General features: G+C 43.8%; 1 protein-coding gene across 4 annotated transcripts; it reads left to right on the forward strand.

Annotated features, from left to right (window-relative positions):
- Positions 1 to 2087: 2087 nt before the first annotated feature.
- On the forward strand, positions 2088 to 7779 carry LOC110522356 (osteopetrosis-associated transmembrane protein 1). Of its 4 annotated transcripts, none has more exons than XM_021600695.3 (6): positions 2088 to 2571; positions 3012 to 3126; positions 3379 to 3476; positions 3623 to 3736; positions 5026 to 5191; positions 5639 to 7779. In XM_021600695.3, exons 1-6 carry the CDS (start codon positions 2188 to 2190, stop codon positions 5692 to 5694), a joined length of 933 nt encoding a protein of 310 aa, XP_021456370.1. In that variant the 5' UTR covers positions 2088 to 2187; the 3' UTR covers positions 5695 to 7779. The 4 variants fall into 4 exon arrangements, with proteins under 4 accessions (XP_021456370.1, XP_021456371.1, XP_090089174.1 ...); XM_021600696.3 differs by having other exon boundaries at positions 3626 to 3736; XM_090233048.1 differs by lacking the exon at positions 2088 to 2571 and adding an exon at positions 2733 to 2929 and having other exon boundaries at positions 3626 to 3736.
- The last annotated feature ends 13694 nt before the right edge of the window (positions 7780 to 21473 follow it).

Below are 21473 nucleotides of genomic sequence, written 5' to 3' on the forward strand. Positions count from 1 at the left end.
ATTCATATAGATTGTGTGGTCAAGTTCACAAACAATATGAGACAGAAGGTGTGTCTGTAGCCTAACCAGCTTTATAATACCTGCCAACACTAAATAATGAATTTCCTTCAGCAGTGAAATGCAGGCACACAAACAGACACACGCATGCGCGCAGACACGCACAGACCAGTCGCATAGCATAGTTTCGCAGACCCCTGCAAGGTCCAAGCAATTTTTGTCTGTGTGTAAAGTGCTGAGCGATTTTTAAACATTAAATGCACTGTGCATTATGTGGGTTGAATGATGTAACAACAGAATAAACCAATTAATAAAAGTTCCAAGGTGGTAGTGACTGTCCATTACTACTTATCACTTATTGACCACTATATTCACATGACTTCACTTTATCATCCCTTGAGTCATCTCATCTCTCCAGAGCTGCTGCCATGGGTGGATTGGCCTACTGGCAATTCTGGCTAATGCCAGAAGAGCCGGAACATCTTTAATTAGGATGGGCTGTTGGAAATGTACAAAAAAAGTTATAATTATATATACAGTATATAGCAATGAACCTGACAGATCTGCTGTGGTGCAGTCAAGGTAAGAAGGAAACAGAAGGACACTCACGCGCACTTACACAGCTCATGTAGTCTACTACTACCAGTTAGGCCTAATATTTTGGCTGTATATTGCATGAAAATATTTCATACCTACTATAGTAGGCTAATTAGGGAGGGGGATTCGGGGAGATTTAGACATTAGGCTACTCAACTCTTAGGCTAATGGTATTCCGATTTTAGTTGAGGTCCTTTCCTGAATATGACAATGAAAAAATAAATGCTCAGAAAAAGTCTGGAAAGCGTTGGCTACTTTTGATGCACAATGGTTTTATAGTGAATGGCAAATACATGTATATTATTAATATCGTTACAGTATAGCATCCAGGCGTTGCAGAGCCATTGCAAATATTGTCCAGGATTTTTGGGGGTGAGATTACTATGTACTAGCCTACTACACATGATAAACCATTCAAGTCACTTTCCTTTCAAAATCACTAAAGGGATGAACATCTGAACAATTAAATGAACACGGTTTATGATGAGCAGAAGGTGCTCCGGAGGCCAGAATCCACATAAAAACGAAATATTATCGCCAGACTTCTGAGCAGACATTAGAATAGGCCTTAATGCCACGCATTCTCCCCCCCTTATTTCCATTAGGCTCTGATGACTGCGAAATTGCTGCGGACTGCAAGTTATCAAGAGCCACTAATTTCGCATTAAAGACCATTGACTGCAGTGGCTTGATTCGAGGGTTTTTTGACAATTATCACAATCAGAATTTGAGCCCAGATAATTTACCTTGACTCCGTGATTATTTGCGTCGTGCCATGCGCACATTTGAAAATTGCATAGTGTCAAAACGCGCTGCGGCGGTAGGCCTAAATAATGAGGAGGCGGCGATACGGGATCAGGAGGTGCACATATCTCCATATTGCCGCTCTCCTCTTCAACACGCAGGGTCACACTCATCTTCACACACTCCGTCATTAACTGGCTTCCTCTCTCTCTCTCTCACACACACACACACACTTTTTATGCATATACTTTGACATATATATTAGTTATTTATTTAGTCTAAATGAACATTATAATATTTCACTAATGTGAGGCATACAATAAGTATTCAAAGACCCAATTGTCCAAACTATCCAATATGAGGAAAAGCCGGTGACTTGCTGGATGCCGGTGCATTTTGTGTGTAAGTGTGTTGGTGTTTGTGTTTTGAGAGGAGCAGAATCATTCTCCAATCCCGTAAGGGGCCACTAAAGGTGATCATGTCTTCTCTGATCTCCAAATAGCCACCTTGACATTGACCTTATTTAGTACAGCAGAGAAACTAATCTGAGAGCCAGAGAGAGGGTTACAAAGTTCGCTACAGTATAACACATGCATGTGTTCACTGCAAAATGATACAATTACAGTTCTACAATCAGTTAATGTTGCTTAATCGAGTATGTTGTAAAAATAACTGGTTTCGGAATAACATTCTGAATCAGCACAGTAAAGCGCTTCCCCCCACCCAGTTCTCTCGAGATCCTCATTATCACATGACCACAGTAGTAAGCAGACGGGAACAGGAAGTGATGGACTGTTATTGTGTGTGAGCTTTGGAAGGTGCTTCTTAAAACTTCCCTATTTCACAAACATGTTTATTGTTCAGGTGGGTGCGTTATTGATAGCGTTGACATATTACGCCAATGCTCAAACGTCTGTTGTCGCTGTAAACACCACCATCCCTGGTTCAGAGCAGAGCGCAAGCGGCTTGAGGCAACTCGCCGCGGCAGTGGTGCCTCAGTCGTCCGTGTTTCACCCCAGTCTCCGTTCACAGTTCTCTCTCAACCTGTTGTCGGCGTTTCCAGAAGATCTGGAGGTCAGCAATTACTGCGTCGCGCTGCTGGCTATCTTTGGGCAGCGATATTCAACGTATGTTAATTGTTTGGTGTCCGCCGCGCGCCCTGTCAAAGTGTGCCAAAACTGTTATGGCACCTACGGCAACCTTATGGAAATCTACAAAAACATATCAGACCAGGTAGCGTGAAAACATTTGTGTTTCTCCGTCGTTTTCTCTCTGAGTTTGTCATTCAGTTTTTATTTAGATTATGCATCGCCATGTTTTTGCCCTGTGCTGTGGGCTAATTGGTGTACGGTGGTCACATGCGTCATGTCTTGTGACTGTTGCTAGTAGCCTATACCAGTGGATAGTAGGGGAAATTGAAAATCACAAGACTAGTTATTCAGGAAACAATTAATAGAAAACTAATTATAAATAAACATGCTCAGTGACTAGGAGGACACAAGCCATGCCTTACTGTTAGCATAATTGAGATCTGTTTTGCCACTTATTTCAGTTTCTTATCACTTCAAGCTGTTTCCACTAAATCCTCAGTGTAAGATATATTCTAACCAGTAGGCCTAAACACGTGGGATCTTGAACACCCTTGGTGAGACTGCTTGTGTGTCTGTTTCCAGATGGGCCCGGGGAATGTGAGCTGCAGAGACAGCCTACTGCGTTCTGATAGGCTGATGTTGGTGTTCCTGCTCTACAGTAACCTGGAGGACATCTGGACCGCTTCAGAATGTAACCGTAGGTGGACAGCTTAGTATTATCAACACATTTTGTTATATGCTGATACTCCATGTACTCCTGTATATATCATTAGCTTTGCTATTTGCTGTGGCTCAATATGTTTTTTACTTCCTTTCCTTGCCTCCTTTCCTTTGTGATCGATGCTATGAAAATAATTGTTATGTGAAAGCCAGGAGGCAGAATATATAAGTTTGATCTTTAACCCTTCCATGGTTCATGATTTCTGAATGACTCCCCCCTGTCTCTAAGGTTGTGTAAGCCTGAGACACCACAGCCTGACCAATGACACCCTTTACTTCATGGAAACTCTGAACCAGTCCCTCAGCTGCTTCGAGAAGTACCAGAAGGTGGGTCCCTATTCTAGGTCAAAGAGATTTTAAAATCTAGTCGGGACTAAAATCCATCTAAAGCCACTAGGGAGGGAGAGGAGAGTATAAAGTTGAGTTCTGATATGTAGTTTATAACTGAACTGTTTCCACTTTGTGTGATTTAGCAGGGTAACCACTCAGAGCTTTGTACGGAATGTAAGGCCACATACAGAGGACTGAATGAGCTGTACAGCCGCATGGAGAAGAATCACACCCTCTGCATCGACATCGAGGACTCTGTATGTATTTCACAGCCACAGGTTGTCGTTACATCTTGCGCTTTGTCATTCATGTTAGCCTGGGAAGCCCAGGCTTCCCATGTGCCTGGTAAAGTTCTCCTCAGAAAGATGATGAAAAGGGGTGGGGTATGATAGTCTAGATGGAAACTAGTGACATGTTGCCAATCAACTTTTGCATGGGTGGAGTGCCAAACAGAGGTTGGCACTAAAAAAATATGTCTGACTTGCAACAAGGCAGTATGCATAAGATGCAAAACTTTTGACGCATATGGTACTCAAACATTGTCTGACACGGTAGGAAAAGAGACGTGGACAAAACAAGGAAATGCCTCTCCTGTGTTGATGGTTAGGGGATCTTGTTTTCAGATTAATATGACCCTGTGTCACACAAAGACTTTCATGCTATTTGTGGTAATATTGTATTAAATGCAATTTTTCAGAGTAAAAATGGAAAAAAGCTATTTTAAAGGCATGCGTGCAAAAATTTAAAAAAGCTATTTTAGGGGCATGCGTGATTACATTTTACATATGGGTGGTCCTGGGAAGTGAACCCACTATCCTGGCTTTGCAAGTGCCATGCTCTACCAACTGAGCTACAGAGGACCACTGTTAGAAATCTGTTTTCGCACTAGTGCAGAATACATTTGAGGATGTAAAGTTGAGCAATGCTCCCCACCTCAGTGAGAGCACTACTAATAGAAATGTGGAAGATGTGAAACAGCACCCCCTAGGGGACTCTTATGCTGCGTTTACAGAGGCAGCCTAATTCAGATGTTTTTTCTGCCACTAGTTAGTCTTTTGACTAATCAGATCTTTTGCCAATAATTGAGTGAAAGATCAGAATTGGGCTGCCTGTGTAAACGCAGCCATTGAGAAAGAAATGGAGAGAGATGTCACCAGGGTTGCATCCCAATTCTCTCTTTCTCCCGAAGTGTGCACTTGTTCACTTCCCTACATGGATTTGAAAGGAAATGACTGGTATGGAAACTCCCATCTAGCCCATGCCAACATCAATCCAATGCTTTTAAACTTGTGGGGAGTAGTGAACGGGTGCACAAGGCAAGATTATTGGGACGTACCCCAGTTCTGGTAGTGCCCGTGAGTTTCAAAGGAGGTGAAGTAGAAACTAGAAGGGCACTAGGGACAGAAGGCCAGACATGGAGCAAGGGAGTCAGATGGATAGAAAAGAGAGAGACTCAAATAGACGAGAGAGACTGTGTCCCCTTTTGTATTTATTTAAGCTCCTGTGTTGTTGTGTTGATTGTGGGGGGGATCTTGTCTTGTTTCAGATGAATATGACCCGCATACTGTGGAGCAAGGATTTCAATTGTTCTTTCCCCCGGGCGGAGACTGTTCCTGTCATCGCCGTGTCCAGCTTCATGCTCTTTCTGCCCATCATCTTCTACTTGAGCAGCTTCCTTCACTCGGAACAAAAGAAACGCAAGCTCATACACCGTGAGTAACCAGCTTAATTCACCCATTGTTGCACGGAGAGATTCTTTGACGGGTTGGTTGGAGGGGGGTGTGTGGGGGTGGGAGGATGTATGCTGGGGAGGGGTGGTCACAGATTTTTCAAGTGAAGTATACGTGGAAGCCAGGGTGTCTCTTGAATGCATGCTCCTGGTTTATAGAGATTGTATCATAGGGGAGGTAGGAGTGTCCCAAATAATGTGGACTTGTAAAGGAGGGGTGAGGTAGTTCTTCTTAAGGGTTGGGAGTGGGGGAGGAGAGAGGTTTAATGGTGTCCTTGTAAATAGTGGGTTTAAGCCTACTAATGATCTAGGCCAGGGAGTCGAAGAGCGATACATTACGCTGTTTATTTGACGCGTGGAATAATGGTGAAGCAACGGTTTTAGACTAAATGTTGTGTGGTGGCTAACAGTTACTCTTTTTCCTCTCCAGCCAAACGAGCCAAGTCCAACCCCAGCTTCATTAACATCCAGGACAAGTTCAGCTGAGGAGAGTGAGAGATGGAAGAGAATGAGGAGAAGATAGATCAGATAATGACTTTATTATCCCCGTGGGGAAATTTTGGTTGTCGCTCTGTGCATACATAAACATATAATCAACAATAGACAAAGTACATACAGTATACAGACAATACAGGTAGAAAAGTACAGTTTGTGAGTGATCAGTGATCATCCATACACTATAGACAACAGAACACACTGTCAACTACAATGTTAGATATGGGCCACACAGGAGGTTGGTGGCACCTTAAATGGGTTAGGATGGGCTCGTGGTAATGGCTGGAGTGGAATCGGTGGAATGGTATCAGTCATTCCATTGACTCCGTTCCAGTCATTATTATGAGCCGTCCTCCCCTCAGCAGCCTCCACTGATAGGCCAGCCCGATGCTCCTACTTGTGGTTTAAACATTCAGGAACCTTACTACCGCTTGGACAAAGGATAATTTGGCTCTATTCCTTTGGTTTTCTGTAACGTCTCCTCGAGCAGAGTAGCTAAAATTCCTGATAAAGAGGATGTCTGGAGTCCATCAGTACCTTGTGGGGTTTTGAGGGCTCTTATATCATAAATGACCTCCAGATCTGTCTGCTTGAACTTGCAGAGCTTACAATTTCTCTGCGAGACATAATTTTTAAAAATTAAACCTTTATTTAACTAGGCAAGTCAGTTAAGAACAAATTCTTATTTACAATGACTGCCTACCCCAGACGACGTTGGGCTAATTGTGCGCTGCCCTATGGGACACCTAATCACGACCGGATGTGATACAGACTGGAATCGAACCAGGGACTGTAGTGATGCCTCTTGCACTGAGATGCAGCGCCTTAGACTGCTGCGCCACTCAGGAGAGGAAATTACAATTTCCGTACCAGACAGAGGAAGAATCTTTGTTGTCCAAAACCGCACCTGGATGCAAATGTAACATGTAATTTCATCTATGGCTGTGGTTTCAGCCAGGGGTGTATTCATTATGTCTTGCAACAGAAACCGTTTAAGAACCAAACGGGAGCAAATTTAATGGAACTAGGAGGGACCTACCTGAATTTGTCCAATATAAACTCTTTGTTTTCATTGCAAAACGTTTTCCATTTGATGTAAACGGTTTCTTTTGCAACACGTTTTGCAACAGAATTCACGTAATGAGCGCACCCTGTGGGAGAGGATACCAATAATTTTTTAAAATATATATTTTTTTGTTTTATTTTTGCTGAAATTATATTTGAACCCCCTAGCCCCACCTCACCCATTGCTTCTACAATGAAAGACAGTCTGGAGATGAACCATAATGACTACTGATTTATCAGTAATGGGTAGTTGAAGTATATTTTTGTGTGCATTATTATTTTGTTTGTGTGACTAGATGTACTCTGCTGTGAAAGACAAACGACAAACAGGCAGAAAGCACTTGATGTCTATTAGTTGTGACGTATGCCTGCCGTGTAAAAGTGGATGACAGCTGAGATGGAGAGACATTTTTTTAAAATTAATGTTGTTTTTTTAAACAGCAAGGTGAAAGCACTCCATGATATCACAGAAGGTAGAGTGAGCCAGCTCTTTCAATCCTATTTGTTTTTTTGTTGCACTGTTAATGTCTTTGTCCTTTCCCACTGGTTATCACATGCTGGACTTGTTTTTTGTGTTATATTTGATAATGTGAGTAGTTTGTGGCAATAGATGTAATTATGTATCTGTATGTTTGCCTTATAGAAGTGGCTTCCCTTTTGCTTAAAGATACATTTCACAAACTAGGCCTATTTCAGCTGCAGTAGGGTTTTTACTGACCAATAACACTGTGCCAACTACATTTGGTAGTTTTTTTTTAGATGTGTTAATAGTAACTGTTACTTTGTTACAGGTGTAAAATCCCTCTCTTGTAGCGCTTGTCAAAAATTGTACAGGATGCTTTAGGCCTACTTTTCAGAATCACTGTCAGATACAATTAATTCGTCACGCAAAACCCTAGATATGCTACTTTCTATTTGACTTGTTACATTTTCCACTAGATTCATATACATCTAATTAGCATAATACAAATAATTCCATCAATCTAATTTAAATAAAACATTTACAAGCCAGCGCATCGCCTGATGTCGGACTTCCGCACCGAAAAATGTATGCAAGTGTATGGGGCATTTCCACGTCAAAGGTATATGGGTCATCCTGAGCTTTCTTGTCTCAGATATAGAACAGACACTTCAAAACATACTTCCTTTATATGATTTATTTTTTACTATATTTTTTGGCATGCATTAATATGTTATTTAATGTGATTCTATGGACTAATGGCAGTAAAGCCTAATTCAATCTTTCATCAAATATTTTTATTTTTTATACTTAAATGGGTCCTAAAATTCAAAATCCAATAGCTTAATGATCTTTGGTATGACCATATTGGCAATTCTATATGTTAGCTTAGAAACTCAGCCCCTTAGACTCAAACCCATTATTAACACCATGTCTTAAATTATGTTCGTTTTTGTAACAAAACGTTTTCCTCACCGAATAGCCTAAATGTGTGATATGTAGACGAGTCACTGTTTTTCAACTATGGGCATTCCTGGCACGGTGCTCTGTTAATTTTTAATCTGCTGTTTCACTATGCCTATTTCTTGTTCTGGATAAAAAGCTATTTCTCACAAGACAGGCCCCTTGTTTTTAGGGTTGCGTGGCCTTTTCGTTGGATTGCAACGAGATCGCTTTACCTCCGTCATTAGCAGCTGATCTAGATGTGGGATAAAGATAGGCCTATTTGGCCGAATAATCGCAGCAACACATCCGTTTAAACTCCCTTGGCTTTTTGGTCTTATGGAGTGCAGCCACCACTGCCTATCACACTGGTTGTAATAGCATTACTTTTCAGCCCCTGAATATGCTGAATCATATGATCGCGTTGCGCCTGCAGAACAGCTGAAACGTGGCCTTTCACTCGCGCTCTCGGAACAGCACAACGCGTTGAGCGGTTCTTGCGGAGCTCGAGAATGTCAGCTTTGATTCGGTTAAGCCCCGTGGCTTTTCTTAGGCACACCGGGTTCTTCATTAAGCGGGGCTGAAAGTCATGGAACTCCTGAGTCGTTATGGAGAAAGCAAGTGAACCGGAGGTCGCCACGTGATGGAGAAAACGATGGAAAAGCTGAAATAACAATAACCTAAAACACAAGGCCAAATCTATACTGGAGTTGCTTACCGAGAAGACTGTGGATGTTCCTGAGAGGCCGAGTTATACTTTTGACTTAAATCTGCTCAAAATCTATGGCAAGACTTGAAAATGGTTGTCTAGCAATGATCACAAAACAATTCGACAGAGCTTGAGGAATTTTGAAAAGAAAAATGGGCAAATTTAAAATCGGGTGTGCAAAGCTCTTAGAGACTCAGAAAGACTCCCAGCTGTAATCGCTGCTAAATGTGATTCTAACAAGTTTTGACTCATGAGTGTGAATACTTATGTAAAGTAGACATTTATGTATTTAATTTAATACATTTGCGAAAATTGCTAAAAACATGTTTTCACTTTTTCATTGAGTGTAGATGGGTGAAAAAAATATATACATGCAACATGTAAAGTGTTGGTCCCATGTTTCATGAGCTGAAATAAAAGTTCCCAGAAATGTTCCATAAATTATGCACAAAAAGCTTGTTTATTTCAAATTTCGTGAAGAAATTTGTTGACAGCCCTGTTAGTGAGCATTTCTCCTTTGCCAAGATAATCCATCCACCTGACTGACAGGTGTGGTATATCACTAAACTGATTAAACAGCACGATTTTTTCACAGGTGCACCGTGTGCTGGGGACAATACAAGGCCACTCTAAAATGTGCAGTTTTGTCACATAATGCCATAGATATCTCAAGTTTTGAGGGAGCGTGAAATTGGCATGCGGACTTCAGGAATGTCCACCAGAGCTGTTGCCAGCCAATGTAATGCTAATTTCATTTCCATAAGCTGCTTCCAACACCATTTTAGAGAATTTGGCAGTATGTATGGATGGTATGGCAATAGCACTGCCCTCAATCACATGGCGCCACAGAGGGATGTGCGGACAGCCCAGTACGTCACTGGGCCGAGCTCCCTGCAATCCAGGACCTCTATATCAGGCGGTGAGAAAAGAAGGCCTGGAAAATCGTTAAAGGCTCCAACCACACAAGCCATAGACTATTTTCTCTTCTGCTGGCTCTTGAACAGCTTCTATCCTCAAGCAATACGACTGATAAATAGCTAACAAAGTAGCTACACAGACTATCCGAGTTAACCTTGTATATTTATTGACCCTTTATTTAATTTGCTCTCAATGCACACTCACAGGGTCCAACACACAAACACTCACTCCATCATTCTCTCACTCACACATAATATGCAAATACATTTATACTGACTTTACACACCTGCACACCCACTCACATACAAGCTGCCACTACTCTGTTTATGTTATATCCTGTTGCCTAGTCCCTATACCCTATTACATACCCTATATATAAAAAATAATATGTTGATTGGTGTAGTGCTGCAGAGATGGTTGTCCTTCTGGAAGGTTCTCCCATTTCCACAGAGGAGCTTGTTCAAATTCGTGGATTCGGCTATTTCAGCCACTCCCATTGCTGACAGGTGTATAAAATTGAGCACACAGCCATGCAATCTCCATAGACAAGCATTGGTAGTAGAATGGCCTTACTGAAGAGCTCAGTGACTTTCAACGTGGCACCGTCATAGGACCTTTCCAACAAGTCAGTTCGTCAAACTTATGCCCTGCTAGAGCTGCCCTGGTCAACTGTCAGTGCCGTTATTGTGAAGTGGAAACATATAGGAGCAACAAGCGAAATGGTAGGCCGCACAAGCTCTCACAATGGGACCGCCGGGTGCAGACACGTGTAGTGCGTAAAAATCACCTGTCCTTGGTTGCAACACTGAGTACCGAGTTTAAAACTGACTGAAGCAGCGGAAACGCGTTCTCTGAAGTGATTACAAGTCACCATCTGGCAGTCTGAGGGACGAATGTGGGTTTGGCGGATGCCAGGAGAACGCTACCTGCCCGAATGCATAGTGCCAACGGTAAAGTTTGGTGGAGAATGAATAATGGTCTGGGGCTGTTTTTCATGGCTTAGGCTAGGACCCGTAGTTCCAGTGAAGGGAAATCTTAAAGCTACAGCATACAATGACATTCTAGACAAATATGTGCTTCCAACTTTGTGGCAACAGTTTGAGTAAGGCTTTTTCCTGTTTCAGCATGACAATGCCACCATGCACAAAAAGAGGTCCATACAGAAAAGGTTTGTCAAGATCGGTGTGGAAGAACTTGACTAGCCTGCAGAGAGCCCTGACCTCAACCACATCGAACACCTTTGGGATGAATTGGAACGCCCAACATCAGTGCCCGACCTCACTAATGCTCTTTTGGCTGAGTCTCTGCAGCAATGTTCCAACACCTAGTGGAAAGCCTTCCCAGAAGAGTGGAGGCTATTATAGCAGCAAAGGGGAGGGAGTGGGACTAACTACATATAAATGCCCATGATTTTGGAATGAGATGTTCGACGAGCAGGTGTCAACATACTTTTGGTCATGCAGTGTATCATCGTCCATCACTCCAGTACTCCTGCCCATTGTAAATATGGTATTGGAACCAACTTTTAAAAAAAATATTTCCTAGTATGCTTACTTATTTGCTTTATTGTGTATTTCATATTTATTATTCCTATTTTTCATGGTTTTTTTCTAGTAATACATTGTTATTGATTATTGCATTGTTGGGTTTTGAGTTTGCAAGAAAGTCATTTCACTGTACTTGTGCATGTGAACTTAAAACTTTTGTAGGGAAAAATTTATTCTGATTGGCTGGGCCTGGCACTCCAGTGGCTGGGCCTATGCCCTCCCAGGCCCCACCCATGGCTGCACCCCTGCCCAGTCTTATGAAATCCATGGATTAGGGCCGAATTTATTTATTTTGATTGACAGATTTCCTTATATGAAGTGTAAATCAGTAAAATTGTTGACATTTTTGCATGTTGCGTTTATATTTTTGTTCAGTATATTTAATCCATTTAGGATGTAACACAACAAAATGTGGAATAAGTCATGGGCTGTGAATACTTTCGGAAGGCATCATATCGTGCCTTCGGAAAGTATTCCGACCCCTTGTTTTTTTCCACATTTTCTTACATTACAGCCTTATTCTTAAATGGATTAAATTGTTTTTTCCCCCTCATTGTCAGATGTGTTTGTACTGGTAGCGAGGTCAGGTGCAGGAAAGCAGAGATTTGTGAACAGGCACACACTTTATTTAGGCAAAACGCGCAAAACAGTCACAAGAATTATGTTTAACAATAAACATCTTTGTGAAAAATAACACAGAAAAAACAAGCCAGTCTGGCACGTCAACAATACACACTTAACACAAACAATCTTACACAAAGACATGACGGGGAACAGAGGAATAAATACATGTAGATTGATTGGGGAATGAAAACCAGGTGTGCAGGGAACAAGACAAGCCAGACCCTGTCCCCTCGAACACCGGGGCCTCACTGCGGTGACGGTCCGCGCTGGTCTTTTGGCACAGCGCGGCCTGCTGGAGGTGACTATGGGCGGCTTCCCAGGTCTCCTCCGCACGTCTGAACCAAACGTCCACCGCAGGAGTCTCGGTCTGACTCTGATGCCACGGTGCCAGAACCGGCTGGTACCCCAATACACACTGAAAGGGGGAGTGGTTAGTGGAGGAGCGAGTTCTGCGGCATCTCTGCCCAGGGCACGAACGCCGCCCACTCCCCCGGCCGGTCCTGGCAATCGGACCGCAGAAACCTGTCCACATCCTGGTTCACTCCCTCCACCTGCACCTTACTCTTGGGGTGGAAACCTGAGGTGAGGCTGATAGAGACCCCCAAACATTCCATGAACGCCCCCCAGACTCTCGAAGTGAACTGGGGACCACGATCAGACACTATAACTATATCCTCAGGCACCCCGTAGTGCCGGAAGACGTGTGTAAACAGGGCCTCCTCAGTTTGTAGGGCCGTAGGGAGACCGGGCAGAGGGAGGAGACGACAGGACTTAGAGAAACGATCCACAACGACCAGGATCGTGGTGTTTCCCTGTGAGGGAGGAAGATCCGTTAGAAAATCCACCTACAGGTGTGAACAAGGCCATTGTGGAATGGGTAAGGGATGTAGCTTACCTCTGGGCAGGTGTCTAGGAGCCTTACACTGAGCGCACACCGAGCAGGAGGAAACATAAACCCTCAAGTCCCGAGCCAAGGTGGGCAACCAGTACTTCCCAGTCAGACAGAGCACCGTCCGACCGATCCCCGGATGACAAGAGGAGGGTGATGTGTGGGCCTAATAGATCAACTGGTCACGGAGAGCAGACGGAACGTACTGACACCCGACGGGACACTGGAGGGAAACGGGCTCTGTACGCAACACCTGCTCAATGTCTGCATCCAGATCCCACACGACCGGCCCTACCAGGCAGGAGGCTGGGACAATGGGAGTCTGATTCATGGGCCGCTCCTCTGTGTCATACAGCCGGGACAGTCGGTCTGCCTTCACATTCTGGGAACCTGGTCTGTAGGACAGGGTAAACACAAAACGGGTAAAGGACATGGCCCACCTTGCCTGACGAGGACTCGGTGGTCAGTCCAGACGAGGAAAGGGTGTTTAGCCCCCTCAAGCCAATATCTCTACGCCTTCAAAGCCTTAACCACAGCCAACAGCTCCCGGTCCCCCACATCATAGTTCCGCTCCGCCGGGCTGAGCTTCTTCGAGAAGAAAGCACAGGGGCGGAGCTTCAGTGGCGTGCCCGAGCGTTGAGAGAGCACGGCTTCGATCCCAGCCAGTCCACCTCCACTATGAATGCCAAAGAGGGATCCGGATGAGCCAGCACAGGAGCCGAGGTAAACAGAGCTCTTAGGGGCCCAAAAGCCCTGTACAGGCCTCAACCGACCACTGCAGACGTAGAGGACCCCCCTTCAGCAGTGAGGTAATGGGAGCAGCCACCTGGCCAAAACCCCGGATAAATCTCTGGTAGTAATTGGCAAACCCTATAAATCGCTGCACCTCCTTTACCGTGGTGGGAGTCGGCCAATTACGCACGGCTGCATTGCGGTCACTCTCCATCTCCACCCCTGATGTGGAAATGCGATACCCTAGGAAGGAGACGGCCTGCTGAAAGAACAGGCATTTCTCAGCCTTGACGTACAGGTCATGCTCCAACAGTCGTCCAAGTACCTTGCGCACCAAGGACACATGCTCGGCGCATGTAGCGGAGTATATCAGAATGCCATCGATATACACCACTACACCCTGCCCATGCAGGTCCCTGAAAATCTTGTCTACGAAGAATTGGAACCCGTACGGCATGACAAGGTATTCATAATGCCCTGAGGTGGTACTAAACGCCATCTTCCACTCGTCTCCCTCCCGGGTACGCACCAGATTGTACGCACTCCAGGGATCCAGTTTAGTGAAGAAGCGCACTCCGTGCATTGACTCAATCGCCGTGGCGATGAGAGGTAGCGGTTAACTGTTCCTCACCGTGATCTGATTTAGACCTCTATAGTCAATGCAAGTGCGCAGACCTCCATCCTTCTTCATGAAAAGAAACTTGAGGAGGCGGGTGAAGAGGAGGACCGAATGTACCTCTGATGCAGGAATTTGGAAACATATGTCTCCATAGCCACCGTCTCCGCTTGCGACAGGGGATACACGTGACTCCTGGGAGGTGCAGCGTCTACCAGGAGATTTATTGCACAATCCCCCCGTCAATGGGGTGGTAATTGAGTTGCCATATTTTTACAGAAGGCGAGAGCCAAATCGGCATATTCTGAGGGAATGCGCACGGTGGAGACCTGGTCTGGACTGTCCACCGTGGTAGCACCAACGGAAACCCCTACACACCTCCCTGAGCACTCTCGCGACCACCCTGTGAGAGCCCTCTGTTGCCAGGAAATGTTGGGGTTATGACGAGCCAACCAGGGAAGGCCTAGTACCACGGGAAACGCAGGAGAGTCAATGAGAAAGAGACTGATTCTCTCCTCGTGACCCCCCTGCGTCTCCATGGCCAGGGAGATGGTGGTAGCCCGAACCGTAATGGTCGACTATCCAGAGCGTGAACCGGGAAAGGTCTATCCACAGGAATAATGGGGATCCTTAAACTAAGAGCTGACGCTCTGTCAATAAAATTCACAGCTGCGCCTGAATCGACGACGAGCTCCTTATACTGGGAATGAGGGGAGAACTCAGGGAAACAAACAGGTACAAACAGGTGGACAACAGAGGACTTTGGATGAGAGTGGTGCAGACTCACCTGGGGTGACGCCAGAGTGCCCTGTCTGCTGCCTCGACTCCCAGAGGGACCAACCCGGGACCGACCGGCAGTGTGCCCTCTGCGGCCACAGATGGTGCACGTTAAGGCCCCTCCTCCAGCATCCCCCTAGACAGATCCACCAGTTGGTCAAAGGTGATGGTGGCATCCTTGCAGGTCAACTCCCATCGGACGTCCTCACGCAGGCTGCATCGATAGTAGTCGATGAGGGCTCTGTCGTTCCATCCTGCTCCGACAGCCAAGGTCCTGAACTCCAGCGCAAACTCCTGTGCGCTCCTCGTCCCCTGCCTCAAATGGAAGAGTCGTTCCCCTCTACCTTCGGGCGGATGGTCGAAGACGGCTCGGAAGCGTCGGGTGTACTCCTCGTAGTGGTTGCTAGAATAACGTTTGGAGACCTAAGCTATAGGCTTCTGTAGCCATCCGCAAATGAGAGTATAGCACCAAACCTAGAGTTGATTTCTGGTTTTCTAGAGTATTTTCCACACAGCGTTTGCCCACTCCAAAGCTCTCCCAGAGAGGCATGAGATGAGGATGGATACTCTCTCCCTTCCTGAGGAAGCTGGGTGAATGGTGGCCAGGTATAGGTCCAGTTGTAAAAGTAACCCCTGGCACTGTGCGGCTGTCCCATTCTACTTCCTGGGAAGGGAGAGACGCATCAAACTGCAGCTGGATCGGACGGGACAGGTAGAGGTAACCCCGGTTACGCTGGTTGAGGCGCTGGAAAGACTTCCTGTCTCTCCCAGCGGTCCATGGTCTGGACAACGCGATCCATCATGGCACCGAGATTATGTGGCATTGCGGCGTGTTCCTGGACACGCTCGTCGAGTCCTCTGGTCGGGGTACCTGCTTCTGCTGACTCCACGGTTGGTGTAAGATTCTGTCAGATGTGTGAGTACTGGTAGCGAAGTCAGGTGCAGGAGAGCAGAGATTTGTGAACAGGCGCACACTTTATTTAGGCAAGTGCAAAACAGTCACAAGAATTATGTTTAAAAATAAACATCTTGAAAAAATAACAAGGAAAAAACATGCCAGTCTGGCGCGTCAACAATACACACGTAACACAAACAATCTTACACAAAGACATGATGGGGAATAGAGGAATACATACATGTAGATTGATTGGGGAATGAAAACCAGATGCACAGGGAACAAGACAAAAAAATGGATACATGAAAAATGGAGCGGCGATGGCTAGAAAGCCGGTGACGTCGAACGCCGCTCGAACAAGGAGAGGAGCCGACTTCGGCGGAAGTCGTGGCACTCATCAATCTGAACACAATACCCCATATTGACAAATCAAAACAGGTTAAGAATTTTTGCTAATTTATCAAATTTAAAAAATACCAAAATATCACATTTGCATAAGTATTATGACCCTTTATATTGTTGAAGCACCTTTGGCAGCGATTACAGCCTCATGTCTTCTTGGGTATGACACTACAAACTTGGCACACCTGTATTTGGGGAGTTTTTCCCATTCTTCCCTGCAGATCCTCTCAAACTCTGTCAGGTTGGATGAGGAGTGTCGCTGCACAGCTATTTTCAGGTCTCTCCAGATATGTTGGATCAGGTTCAAGTCCGGGCTCTGGCTCGGCCACTCAAGGACTTTCAGAAGCCACTCCTGCATTGTCTTTGCTGTGTGCTTAGGGTTGTTGTCTTGTGGGAAGGTGAACCTTCGACCCAGTCTGAGGTCCTGAGAGCTCTGGAGCAGGTTTTCGTCAAGGATCTCTCTGTACTTTGCTCCGTTTATCTTTCCCTCGATCCTGAAAGCTGTCATAAAGGCAAAGGGTGACTACTTTGAAGAATCTGAAAAATATAATATATTTTGATTTGTTTAACACTTTTTTGGTTACTACATGATTCCATATGTGTTATTTCATAGTTTTGATGTCTTCGCTATTATTCTACAATGTAGAAAATAATAAAAATAAAGAAAATTCCTTGATTGAGTAAGTGTGTCCAAACTTTTGACTGGTCGTGTATACATATTTTTTAATGCAGCGTAGGCCTACATCACTGACTTGTTTGTGTCCATGGCTACAAGATGATCATGTTCTATTTCATGAAAGTAGGCCTACAACTTTTAAAGTTTTAATTGTTGAAAAAAAATGTACTTTCCATTCAGAACATTGATGACAAGCCTTCTGACATAAAGGCTTATACTAGTGCAGCACCGAGGCCAGCCTGGCAGCACAACATTGATGCAATGCCACTTTGGGCATGGCATGTTATATTCGTACAGGGCAAAATTCCCTTAGGGCTAATTTATAATCCCTTTCCAATGAGCTTTGATTGGAATTGACTGTGAAAGAATTCTGCAGTAAGCGACAAGTTTATCTGAGATAAATTAATACAATTCTGTAAACCAATTCCATTTCCCCCTATAACACCCTGACCTCTTTCTGACCAATTAGGTAGGTTGAACATAATAGTTCATTTGGCATTGACCTTCCACTGCAGGGGATTTTTGGATGACAGTGACTCTGTTTCTTATGTTAACTTTTTGCACAAGATAAATTAAGACTGAAATTTAAACAGATCTTAGATCCACTTTTAGGGACATAAAGACATGGAGAGTGCCATTAAAGTTAGATGTTCTGTGTGTCTGTACCCTACGGAAGAATGGTCCCTGCTATAACCGGTAACCATTAACAAAGGAAGTAAATAAGACTTATTGAGGCTTACATTTCACTCATCAGAACTCTCGGCTTTCGTAATGTGTGAATTGTTGGTTGACCCTGATCAACTCTGGAAGCTGAGGAACAACACAGGAACCAGAGGTAGAGGCTAGGGACCAACAAGATGGAACAACAGAGAACGGGTTCTGCATCTAGGTACGAACTACCGGACTGGGTCCGTTGGTCAAGTAGGCCTAATCTTAACCAAACAGTGGGGTATTAGTATGTAATCTATGTAGCTATCTGTTTGATTTCTGGGAACTCCTTTTGCTTCTGTATACACCGTATTACACTATTATTAAAATGTTTTATTCAGGATTTACTAACTGAATATTGCCACCCAAGCACTGTTCACTCTGCTACCGTCGAACGGTACCAGAGCATTGGCTCTCGGACCAACAGGCTCTGAGACAGCTTTTACCTTCAAGTCAGACTGCTAAATAGCCAGACTACTAAATAGTAAATTATTAATGGTACCCAAACTATCTGCACTAACTCTATCTCAACAAGCTCAAACAGTCTCACGTCAGAATTAGAAGTTCATCCATGTTTCTCAAACATAACATTTCTAAGTAGTTCCAAATGTAAACGTGCTTAAGGTTAAGTGTAGGCATTAACTCTGAATGGTTAAGATAAGGGTTAAGGTTTGGGATAGGCTTAAAACAAAAATTGCAAAAACAACTTTCTATCACTGGATTCAAACATGCAACAGAGGCAGATGCTTACACCCATCTGCCATCTCCATCCACCATCTCCATCCACAAAGCCCTATCAAAACTGAAACTTACTTGAAGGTAACAACGCTCACTGTTGCCCCTAGTGGCTGGTTTCCATGTCATCTCCTGTCATCCTTAGACATGGATGGACGTTGAATACTGACTTGTTTCAAGGGTGACCTGGCTGCTTTATCTTGCACTGACCCTACACACATTTACTATCCGCCCGAGTGCGGCAGCGGTCTAAGGCACAGCATCTCAGTGCTAGAGGCGTCACTACAGACCCTGGTTCGATTCCAGGCTTTATCACATCCGGCAGTGATTGGGAGTCCCATAGGGCGGCGCACAATTGGCCCAGCGTCGTCCGGGTTAGGGTTTGGCCGGGGTAGGCCATCGTTGTACATAAGAATTTGTTCTTAACTGACTTACCTAGTTTAAATAAAGGTTATATAAACAAATACATATATATATATATATATGGACATTCACTAGACTATACAGTGCATTTGGAAACTATTCAGACCCATACCATTTTTTCCACATCTTGTTACGTTACAGCCTTATTCTAAAATGTTGTTTTTTAAAAATATTTTTTTAAATGTAAGTTTCCTTCACTTTAAGTCAGCTGCACAAACGATTTTAAGGCGAATTTACCCATTAAGTGAAAAAGTGAACTGTGCCCATGAAGTTCCTTAAGTGCTTCATTCAGTATGGATGTCAATGTAAACAATATTTGTGGAAGTGAATATTGCTTTCCTCTGACCTGGTTTCAAAAGGAAAACATCCACTAGCTAACTAGCTAGGTAGCTAACAATGGAAGGTGCACAATCCATGTCTCCAAAGCTAGCTGGCTAGCTAGCTACCTATTCTTTAAGTTAGCTTTACACGCTAGAAAGTAATAGAAACAAGTTGAGAAAGAAGTAACTAAAATAAATGTTTTATCTTCTGAATCAATTTGTTTATCCTGTCTTGAACGTAGAAGTTCTATTTTGCGATCTCCCAAAATAAATGCGATCTCTTTGAATAGATGTTAATTCAGTGAATCAGGTCATCTCCATGGTAACCAGAGACTCTTTCTCGCTTACATGCCTTAAATTACGCTCCTGCCAAAGGAAATGTTTGAGTGGCTCTATGCAACGCCCTTAAACAAGTGCCTTAGGTAAGGGAAATAATTTCTTAAGGTAAACCCTTAAGGGAAACATTTAAGATGTATGCAACTGGGCCCTGTTCTTAAATGTACTTTTCTTATTACCTATCCTGATGCCTAGTCACTTTACCCTGCCTTCATGTACATATCTACCTCAAATACCTAATACCTCTGCACATTGATCTGGTGCTGATACTCCCTGTATATGGCTCCATTCTTGTGTATTTTATTTTATTCCTCGTGTTACTATTTTTAAACTCTGCATTGTTGGGAAGGGGTCATAAGAAAGCATTTCACGGTAAAGTCTACAAATCTTGGTGGGGCAAAACAATTGTGGGATGCATGCCAGCAAAGCCACCACACAACACAACACTAAAAAATACATTAATTGCACTTTAATGGTGGCAAATGGTTCCCACAAACTGTTAGGTCCTACATAAAGCTGTCCTAACAGCAGGGTTCTAACAGCATTCCCAACACCTTAGCACTACTACACCTGGCTATCTGCGAAACCTTGTCTGGTAAACAAATGTGGTTTCTACTGACAATTGAGATATACTGTACAAACTGTGGCATAAGGGTATGAGAAGAGGATAAGAGGCAATCCGTAATTTCGATTAAAACATTAATGAGCGAGCTAGGACTGACGTAGTCAATATAACTATTTGTTCAGCACTTTTGAAATTCAGATCATGGCCAGTTCTTACAGTGTTCTCCCTGTACACCAAGTCAGAACCATAGGATAAAGGGGGCATCTAAGCAGACAATGAAAGCTCTTACAATATTCAATGATTCTATTTCTCAAAAACAGGTTATAGGCAACATGTGCACCACCAAGTTAGAACAGTAGGTGAAATTAAGAGGTGAAAATAGACAAAATTATTAGGGTGAGGCACATGGGCTATTTACAGTTTACTACACAACATACACTTAGTATTACTTTCTTAGCTACAGTATACATATCTCCCTGGCATATTACATCATTTATGCAGCGGAATACAATACATTTTTGGACTCGTTGTTGTGCTGTGCTCACTTGAAAAGGAAGGTGGCGCGGCGGTCCTTCATGGGCAAATTTTGTTGTCCAACTTTGTCATCTAAGTCTGGCATTCTCTGGATTTTTGATGCCTTCAAGACAACTGGGAACTCTGGAAAAAAAAGTAGAATCATGATGACGTCAGTGATCTTCAGGTCGTAGCTCTAGAAAGAGGCCAGACTTTTACAATTCCTAGTTAGATATATTTTCCCAGTCATAGCTCATTTTTCCCGAGTTCCCAGTTGTCTTGAACTCACTAAAATCAGATTTTGCAGTTCTGAGTTAACAGTTGTTTTGAGCGCGGCACAAGTCATGCTTCATTGACATCATGGCCAATGTTGAATGTTTATCATTTTAAACTAGGAAAAGAGACCCTTAAACCCAGACTTGGACCACACACCCACTCCACTGAATAGCAGTCTAGTAACTGCTTTGCAACACTTGCAGTTAGTCACTGATTCCTTCCAAACCACTCATTGTTGAATTTGCAATTTCCAACTTGTTGTGTAATGTTTACGTCCAATGGCTGATGAGCACCGATATGTTTTATCTATAATTTCTCTTCATTATTTCTCTTCATATAACAAGGGTTAAAAATATTTTGCCAGTAGATTGTCGACTTGATTCATGATGATGACTGCTAGCTAAGATTTTGAAAGTATGATGTTGACATGATCAGTCCAATCAAAGGTCTGTAGATATAATGTGATTTGTTGTCATTTTAACTGTGGCCAATGACCTTGAGCCTTCTTGGATGGGCACTTCTAATGTAACTCTATGGCAGGACCAAAGGGGCTTGAATTTTCGAGCTCTACGCTTAGACTTGGCGGTGATGTAGTGTCCCCATGTCCCCATGTCCACACTGAGTCAATCACGGCTCAATGCT

Source organism: Oncorhynchus mykiss, chromosome 4 (assembly GCF_057628025.1).
Source record: "Oncorhynchus mykiss isolate SJ-2025 chromosome 4, ASM5762802v1, whole genome shotgun sequence".
Classification (NCBI taxonomy): domain Eukaryota; kingdom Metazoa; phylum Chordata; class Actinopteri; order Salmoniformes; family Salmonidae; genus Oncorhynchus; species Oncorhynchus mykiss.